Genomic DNA, 9111 nt, shown 5'->3' with positions numbered 1-9111 from the left:
ACCCCAGGAACCAGGAAGCTGGTCAGCGTGAGCTTTCGGCCTGCACACTGGGCCAGTGCACAGGCATACCATGCTGGCTGGTGTTGATCATAATTTTTTTTTCACTAATGAATAGTCCTTGGCAAGAAAACAAAAGTATGAGAGAAGTTGGATGTGAGCACTGTGTGACTAGGTGACGGGATCAGATGGAAATTGGGGGGAATTTTATAAGCAAATCCTAAACAACAAGAAGCCATTTCAGAACAGGTCCCAGGGAAACAGACTTCGAGAGGTTCGAAATTTGAATACTTGGACTGTATTAGTTACTTTCCTGATGCTGTGATAAAACACCACAACCAAGGCCACTTATGGAAGGAGTAGTTTATTGGGCTTCTGGTTCCAGAGGAGTAAGAAGTCCATCATGGTGGGGAGGCTCTGCAGGAGGCAGGCAGAATGCAAAACTGAGTGCTCGCACTTTGAAGCAGGCACAGGAAGCAGAGAAAGAGAGACAGACTGGAGACGGGATGAGGCCATGAGCTCAACGCCTGCCCCCAGTGACCACAGTGCTTCTTCCAGTGAGGCCACACTTCCTAAAGTTTCCATGACCCCCCTCCCCTCAAATAGCACCATGAAGTGGAGACCAAGTATTCAACTACTTGGAGCCTTTAGGGAATCTTTTCATTCAAACCCACGGAGTCTATGTCAGATGAACAAGGTGTGGGGACAGTCGAGGCTAGAATGCACTGGAGGAAGAGGATGCTCAGTGATTGATACAAGTGCAGGGCAGAAGGCTGGCAGAGAGTCTCACCGTGACACAGGTCACTCCAGTGAGCTTTCAGGGCCATCTACAGCTGGCATTCCCATGCAGGAGTACATACAGGGCTGGGCAGCAAGGCCCGGAGGGCTCCACATATCATAGGATCCCCGGGAACAGGCAAGGAGGTGATGTGCTCTCTGCAGACACCCATATTTGATGCTAAGAGCTACCTTCATGCCCCACAGCAGCCCATGCGTGGGGGACAATGTCTGTTAGGCTGAGCAGGGGGGTGAGGGGCAAAGGAACTCATGCAGGCGCCGGGGCAGAAACTGGAGCCTATGTCTGCCCATCGCAGGGCCATGGACTGCCTACCCCAGTTAGTGTCCTGGTTACAAGGCGAACAGCTGCCGTAGGGTCTGTGGTGGTGTCTCCCTCCCCAGACATGCCCTGGGCACTGCTGTGTTTGTTACTTTCGGATCTTGATCTCTGAGTACTCCGTGGGGCTGGCCTCATCTCTGTCCTGAGGCTCCCAGGGCCTCAGCCTCTTGAAGCTGAGGGAGGCATAATGGACCTCTAGCTCCTCCTCTGGGGCAGGTATGGCCAGGGCAGGGGATGGGTGGCCTTTCGTACTATCAGCTGCATTGAGGGTTCCCTGAAGTGGAGGAAGAAAATAGCCAAATTAGAAGAAGGAAGGCTATCAGAGAGCAGAGAGGACCCAAAGTCAACACAGAAATCGAACATTTAGTCCTTCTTGTATTCATTCAAAGCCCGCTGGGCCCACACTCATTCATGCACTCCTTCATATTTATGTGTATTTCTTGGTAGTAATGTCTGAACTCTGCATCACCATTTCATAAAATTTTCACAGAAGTTCACTGTTGAGACACTAGCGTCCCCATTCAGCAGATGGAGAAACTGAGGCTTTGAACCTATTTGCAAAGCATATATCTGGTTGGAGTGAGGCCAACATTCAAGTCCATGCCTCTCTGACTTGCGGGGGGTGGAGGGGGGAGGCAAAGCATCAGACCTGAGCATGGTCTGAGGGAGCAGGTGGTGGTTGAGGAGGTCTCAGTGCAAGGTCTGAAGCCAATGATGATTTGGGGGGACTGCTCAGCACTGATGCACCAAATGGAGAGAGGAAGGAAGGAAAGCCAGAGGTCCCCCAGTGGGAGTGAGGCTCAGGAAGGCAGGTGTGGTGTGCAGCCAGGCAGCTGAGGGCCTGAGTGGCCTTGGGATCCCAGGGTCAGTGGGAAGCAGCTGGATGTCCCCAGCTGCTGGGTTGACACTATGTCCCCGGGGACCAGGAGCAGAAGCCTGTCAGGGCTTCTCTGGGTCATCTCGAGGGACCTGACTGGGTTGGAGACCCATTAAGGCCACGGTGGGTGCTGGGTTCCTTGCTCACCCTGCAGACAGGTACAAAGGCAGCAGGTTTATCCTTCCCGGCAGCGGCCATCCTGACAGTCTTCACCCTGAGAGACAAGACCAGCTTCAATCAGGGCACTCAGGGCTGATCGGCAATGGGGGACCACAGCCCTCCTTTAAAAGAGGGCAAAGAACCAGTGGAGGCCAGGGAGGGGCAGGGATGTGTGCAACGAGATGACTCGCAGTGACACTGGGACCTTCCCCTGCATGGGATCCAGAGCGGACACAGAGCAGTCTTCTGCCGCCCCCCCAAGCTCTGTCCCCTGAGGAGCCCCAGCTGGGCCATCTAGGGTTCTGGGAGCCTGATGACACTCACCTAAAGAAGATGAGGCAGGCAGAGAGGGATAGCAGAGCTACCACACCAGCTGCCCCCACGGCAGCCAATACAGAGGCTTGAGGGCAAAACAGCTTCCCTACAGGGCAGCGGGAGTGAGGGGTTCGTGACCCTTCACAGACCCTGAAGCCCTCAACAGGCCCCATCTTCATTCCCCAACTAACCACAGGGCAGGACCCTGGCCACGCTTCCCACACTGCCCAGCCTGTGTTGCCCCTCCCATTCCTACACTAGCTCTAGATTACTTCCTCCTTCCTCCCAAGCCTCCGCCCCTTCAAGCCACTGACCCTGAATCGGCATCAACAGGACAGTGGCCCTCGGCCCCAAAGTCATTCTGGGCGTCACAGCTGAGCCTCAAGTCAGAACTGAACCCTCCGTATACACTCAGGGAGCTGTTGGCCCAGGGCCCCCTGGAACTGGAGGTGACGGTGAATGACGCATTGCTGCTGTTGCCCGCCAGCAGCCCCTCCCCCATCCGCCAGTGCAGGGAGGGGGCTGGCCAGGCTCTGCAGGAGCAGCTGCAGTGCAGACCCTCAGCCTCCCAGGAGCAGGAGGGTTCCAGAATCTGTGGGGGCGCTGTGGAGAGAAAGTAGGCAGAGGTCCCTTCATCCCAGGCCCCAGGTGTCCCCACATCCCAGGTCCCAGGTGTCCCCACATCCCAGGCCCCAGGTGTACCCACATTCCAGGTCCCAGGTGTCCCCACATCCCAAGCACCAAGTGTACCCACATCCCAGGTCCCAGCTGTCCTCACATCCCAGGTCCCAGGTGTCCCCACATCCCAGGCACCAGGTGTCCCCACATCCCAGGCCCCAGGTGTACCCACATCCCAGGTCCCAGGTGTCCCTACATCCCAAGCACCAGGTGTACCAACATCCCAGGTCCAAGGTGTCCCCACATCCCAGGTCCTACGTGTCCCCACATCCTAGGCCCCAGGTGTCCCCACATCCCAGGTCCCAGGTGTCCCCAGATTCCAGGTGTCCCCACATCCCAGGCCCCAGGTGTCCCCACATCCCAGGCCACAGGTGTCCCCACATCCCAGACCCCAGGTGTCTCCACATCCCAGATCCCAGGTGTCCCCATATCCCAGGTCCCAGATGTCCCCACATCCCAGGTCCCAGGTATCACCACATCCCAGACCCCAGGTGTCCTCACATCCCAGGTCCCATGTGTCCCCACATCCCAGGCCCCAGGTGTCTCTTCATCCCAGGCCTCAGGTGTCCCCACATCCCAGGTCCCAGGTGTCCCCACATCCCGGGCCCCAGGTGTCCCCTCATCCCAGGTCCCAGGTGTCTCCTCCCACTCACAGTGCACAGAGAGGCTGAGGGAGATGGTCTGGACACCCAGCGGGTTCTGCGCAGCACAGGTGAAGTGTCCTTCGTGCTCCCTGCCAACCACAGGCAGCTCCAGGATCCCAGGGTCTGAAAGCTGCACTGGGCTCAGGGTCTGTGTCACCCAGGCCCAGCTCACACTGGCTGGGGGATTGCTGTGACTGACACAGACCAGGCGCAGGCTTTGGCCCTCCAGGACCGGAAGGGAGGAGCCATTCCCAAGGATTTCCAGCCCTGGGAGGAGGAGAGGCAGTCACCTGGGGCTCTGTCGCCAGGACCCCATGGGCAGGGCATGGGAAGGCCCTGCTTCCTCTTCCCGCTTCCTACCTGTCCTGTTTGCTTGCCAAATGGTCACTCTCAGGTCCTCTGGGGGATCTGCAACCAAGACAGGGAACTGGCTGCAGAAAGGCCAGTGGCTTCCCACTGGGCAGAGGACCCATCCCAGAGATGGAGGTGGTGGGTGGGTGAATCACTCACTGGGTCCCCAACACAAACTGCTGCTGATCTGGCTGTTATAAGCCTGGTCTTGGAAGCCAGGGGCTCTGAGCCCCCCACCTCCTCCCGCAGGCTGCCCTCCCGGAACCAGGGGCCTCTAGCCAGTCACACTCACACAGCACAGAAAGATTCAGGGTGCCGTTCAGCGAACCCAGCTTGTTCTCTGCTAGGCAAGTGTAGCGACCCGAGTCCCCAGCCTTCACCCTGGGCAGATCCAGCCCCAGGGTTCTGGAGTCCACAGGGCTGGACCAAGAGAGGACCCGGTCTTCCAGGACCCAGTTCAGGGAGGCAGGGGGCTGGCTGTCAGCAGAGCAGAGGAGCCGCAGGGACTGGCCTTGCTGGACTTCCAGATGAGGGGTGTTTCCCAGGGACTCTAGGACCAGAGAGAAAGAGTGAGAGAGGGAGGGAGACGAGAGAGAGAGAGAGAGAGAGAGAGAGAGAGAGAGAGAGAGAGAGAGAGGTAGATTAATTCAAGTTTTGCCACAACAAAGGAAATTATTAGCAGAGCTCATCTCAAATAAGTCACAGAGGGGGAGAAACATCTTAACCAGCCATCCAGTCCTGCCTGAAAACCAAAACAAACCAAATTAAACTAAACTAAGCCAAACCAAAACACACTTGTTTTTTCTTTTCTCTTTTTTTCTTTTCTCTCTTTTTTTTTTTTTTTTTTTTTTTGGTCTTTTTGAGACAGGGTCTCCCTGTAGCCCTCTAAACAAGCCAGTCCTGCCCCATGGCTCAGTCCCGTCTCTGAACACTGGTCTGGTCAGTGTCACTGTGGATCAGATTCTGGGCCCTGCACAGCACCATGTGCTCAGCACCATGTTGCTGGGCATCACTGTGGACAGAGCACATTAGTACCTGGCTCTTTTTAAAATTAAATTATGTACTTATTTATTTCAGTTTTTTGAGACAGCGTCTCCCTATAGCCTCAGCTGGCCTAGAATTTGTTATGTAGACCAGGCTGGCCTTGGCCTCACAGAGATTCACCTCCTGAATAATGGGATGTACATACATGGGGAAACAAAGATTAAAAGCAGGGGCTCCTGTTCACTGCAGGAAGGGTACCAGTCAGGTAATCACAGCAAATAGCCACAAGTTGGGGGACTAACCCCTAGGGCTGGTACAGAGCCTGGTCTGCATAGTGAGCTCAGGCCAGTTGTGGCAACATAGTGAGAACCTGTTTCAAAAAACAAACAGGGCTGGAGAGATGGCTCAGCGGTTAAGAACACTGGTTGTTCTTGCAGAAGACTTGGGTTGAAATCCGAGCATCCACATGGCAGCTAACAACTGTCCATAACTCTAGTCCCAGAGAACCCAACAGCCTCTTCTGTCGTCGGGGGCATTTCACAACATGGGTGCACTTACTTACACGCAGGCAATACACATATACACATAAATTTCTTTTTAAAAAAAGTAAACAAAGAAATAAGTAACTAAGGGGCAAGGGAGATAGCTCATTCTGCAAAGTGCTCGCCTCACAAACATGAGGACCTGAGTTCCATCCCTAGAACTCACAAAAAAGGAAATAGGTCAGGGGTGGTGGTAGACACTTGTAATCCCTGCCCTGGGGAAGAAGAGACAGGGGCTCACTGGCCAGCCTGGGCTCATTGGTGAGTTCCATGCCAGTGAGAGACCCTGTCTCAAGAAACAAAGTGGAAAGCTTTCCTGGGGGTGACACAGAGGTCCACTTCTGAGCACAGCACAATGCACACACGTGCACACTCCCCACACCGACACACACATACAGACACACATAGCCATACAAACCAAACAATAAGTGAAAGGCAGGGCCTCCAGGGTCCACGTCTGTCAGCCTAAGAGGGCAGCGAAGCTGCATGGTGGGGGCACTCCCTTCTGATCTCCCCACAGCCTCCCGGAGCACCTGCTCTGGCTCAGCCCCACCTCCCACCCAGGGGCCCATCCCGACTACCTGCTCCAGGGACATCGTGGGCGGTGATGGTCACCCTCGGGGCATCTGCACAGACAGGGAGGGAGGGCTGGACTCACAGCTGCCCCATACCCCACCGCCCCAGCAGTCATGGAGGCAGAACAGGAAGCTCAAAGGAGACAGGGGCCTCTTCCCACAGCCACGAGTTCCCCAGGACTAGGCCCAGCCCCCTCTGTCTCCCTGTGCTGCCTGCTCCCTCAGGCCAGGCCCGTCAATGACAGAAACTAGTTTCTCATGTTCTCAGGGTAAAAGCCAAGATGGACCGAATGTCTGCTAAGTGCCCCACCCAGCCCGCTCCAGAGCCCCCTCTCCCACTTGCCATGGCAGGCAGGAATCTCCCCGCAACCCGACCCTTTTTGTTTCGGAATTTTCTGAGACAGGGTCTCATTTTGTAGCCCAGGCTGGCCTCAAAGTCACAATCCTACCAGCCCAGTCTCCCCAGTGCTGGGCTAACCGGCAGAAGTCTCCAGGCCCAGCATTCCTGGGCCCTTACAGGCCTGTGCTATTGCTGAGGCTGCACCCCGTGGCTCTGCATCTGCTCACATCTATCTGCTGGTTCAGCCCTCCACACTGGCCTGGGACACAAGCACTCGCCCACCCACAGCCCCTGCCCCCTCCCCTGCCCACAGCAGCTCCCAGATCCTGGACAGACACTCACAGGACACTCTGAGCTGGACCGTCTTCTTTGTGGACACGCCAGCCCTGGGGATGGTCACTCGGCAGGTGAGCTGGGTGCCATGATCCTGCGGGCTGGGACTGAGCTGGATCTCTGAGGTGTTGGAGACCAGGCCTGGGCCTCTCAGGGCAGCCCCGACCCAGGAGATGGTGTAAGGCTGGCAGGCCCCAGGCAGGGAGCACATCAGGTGGCCCAGGCGGCCAGACTTCAGGGGCTCCTGGATGTGGATATCCGGTGTCTGTGTGAGGACTGAGACACGAGAGGCAGAGGCCGGGCCCCAGAGGGGACCCTGTGAGCCTGTGAGAGACTCGCCTCCCTGGAGAAGAGCTGCCCCCCATACCTTCTCCATTCTTGGGGATCCCTGCTTACCCGTCACAGTCACTGTGAGCATGTAACGTTGGTAACTGTATTTAATATGTCCTCTCTCCAGGCGAAAGTAGTACTGTGCGCTGTCCGCCTGCTGAGCACCCGAGACGCGCAGGGAGCAGTTGTTGGCCCCGGGGTCCCCGAGGAGTCGGAACCGGAGGTTGGTCTTCTTTTTGATTTCCTTTCCTGGGTCATTTGTGGCCACTAGCTCTTCTCTTTTGGTGTTCTCCTTCCTCTGGTACCAGTAACCGTACGCTGGAGTGGAGCGGCTCCCGTTGTGCCAGGGGTAGTGCACAGAGCAGGGCACCAGGACACACAGCCCCTCCTGCACCGTCACGCGGTCCTGCACCTGCAGCCAGAACTGTGCACCCTCCTGCAGGGACCCTGTGTGGACGCAGAGGCTCAGCTGGAGCCCGTGCCCCCTCCGGGCACCCCAGGCCCTCAGCCCACTCACCTCCCCGCAGTAGGACCAGCAGCAGGGCCAGCAGGAGCATCTCGGGGCTCGGGGGCCCTGCTGGACCCGGACACTGGGTCTGGCCTCTAGAGGGACACGTCCCTGGGAGGCCTGTGGGGACAGTGACGGCCACAGAAGAGGAACCTCAGGAAGCGCTCACGTCCTGAAGACCCTTCTGACTTCTCCTTTCACAGGCTCTGGAGGGGGCAGGCCCGGGACTCTTGAGGAACCGGAAGGAGCCTCAGCCCCAGGAAGTCCAGAGAGTTGGATGCACAGGGAAACAGGTGCTCAGTGGCTCACACGAGGAGACACCCCCGCCTCCTCATCCTCCATTCATTCATTCATTCATTCATTCTCCAGTGAGCACCTGCTTCACACGCAGGGGCTGCAGGCAAAGAAACATACATGACTGTTAACCACCTGTGAACCCAACACAGGCCTCCCATCCACACAATCTCCAGAGCCCAGGATCCCCTGCCTGTCCATGGCCCATGTCAGGCTCCTAGGTGCACAGTGAGAAGCAGAGCTGTCTGCCAAGTCCTGTACTCAGAAGAGATCTGGGCTCTGGGCTGAGTGCTCTGGGTTTGTGTGCGAGTTAAATGTGGACTTTCGGGACGGGTGGCTCAGTTGATGAAGTGCTTGTGACACATGCATCGGGACCTGAGTATGGGTCCCAGCACCAGGAAACTCATGTGTAATCCCAGTAGTGGGGAGGGAGAAACAGGCAGATCCCTGGGGCTCACTAGTTAGCCAGGCCAGCCTAACAGTGAGTTCAGGCCAGTGAAAGAGTGTCTAAAAAACATGATAGTACCTCAGTAACAATACTGAAGCCTGAGAACCAGAGCCATCTCTCCAGTCCCTTAAAAGCACTCATAACCACTCTTTCAGAGGACCTGGGTTCAGTTACCAGCAGCCATGTGAAAGCTAAGAGCTGTAATTCCAGTTCTGGGGGGCCAACACCCTCTTCTTGCCTCTGAGGACATTGTACACACAATTACTTACATGTAGGCAAAACACTCATAAACAGAAAATAAAATGATAAAATAAGGGGCTAAAGATATGGCTCAGGGGCTAGGAGCACTAACTGCTCTTGCAGAGGACCCAGGTTCCATTCCCAGCACCCACATTGAGGCTAACAACTGTCTAACTCCAGTTCCACAGGATCTGACACCCTCTTCTGAACTCCGAGGGCATTGCACAGCATGGGTACACATATACATGCAGGCAATACACTCATACACAATAAAATAAAATAAATAAAACAATAAGCCAGGTGTGGTGGCACATGCCTTTAATCCCAGCACTGGGAGGCAGAGGCAGGTGGAGCTCTGTGAGTTCAAGGCCAGCCTGGT

General features: G+C 56.2%; 1 protein-coding gene across 1 annotated transcript; it reads right to left on the bottom strand.

Annotated features, from left to right (window-relative positions):
* Positions 1 to 340: 340 nt before the first annotated feature.
* Positions 341 to 7891, bottom strand: LOC103743759 (sialic acid-binding Ig-like lectin 11). The gene is made up of 10 exons (XM_029569417.1): positions 7760 to 7891; positions 7309 to 7689; positions 6922 to 7156; positions 6246 to 6290; positions 4431 to 4615; positions 4148 to 4195; positions 3797 to 4054; positions 2780 to 3068; positions 2139 to 2205; positions 341 to 1388 (listed from the first exon to the last, which is right to left on the bottom strand). The coding sequence occupies exons 1-10, from the start codon at positions 7797 to 7799 to the stop codon at positions 1203 to 1205; spliced, it is 1734 nt and encodes a 577-aa protein (XP_029425277.1). The 5' UTR covers positions 7800 to 7891; the 3' UTR covers positions 341 to 1202.
* Between the last annotated feature and the right edge of the window lie 1220 nt (positions 7892 to 9111).

Source organism: Nannospalax galili, unplaced genomic scaffold (assembly GCF_000622305.1).
Source record: "Nannospalax galili isolate Female #2095 unplaced genomic scaffold, S.galili_v1.0 scaffold960, whole genome shotgun sequence".
NCBI lineage: Eukaryota > Metazoa > Chordata > Mammalia > Rodentia > Spalacidae > Nannospalax > Nannospalax galili.
Note: the sequence above shows the minus strand (reverse complement) of the source record. Positions and strands in the feature narration are given on the sequence as shown.

Coding starts and splice junctions, on each gene's coding strand:
- LOC103743759 (XM_029569417.1), bottom strand. CDS start 7,799: ATGCTCCTGCTGGCCCTGCTGCTGGTCCTACTGCGGGGAG. Junction 7,157..7,308: donor GCTCACAGTGACTGTGACGG/GTAAGCAGGGAT, acceptor ATCCACATCCAG/GAGCCCCTGAAGTCTGGCCG. Junction 1,389..2,138: donor CCTTTGTACCTGTCTGCAGG/GTGAGCAAGGAA, acceptor CCTCCACTTCAG/GGAACCCTCAATGCAGCTGA.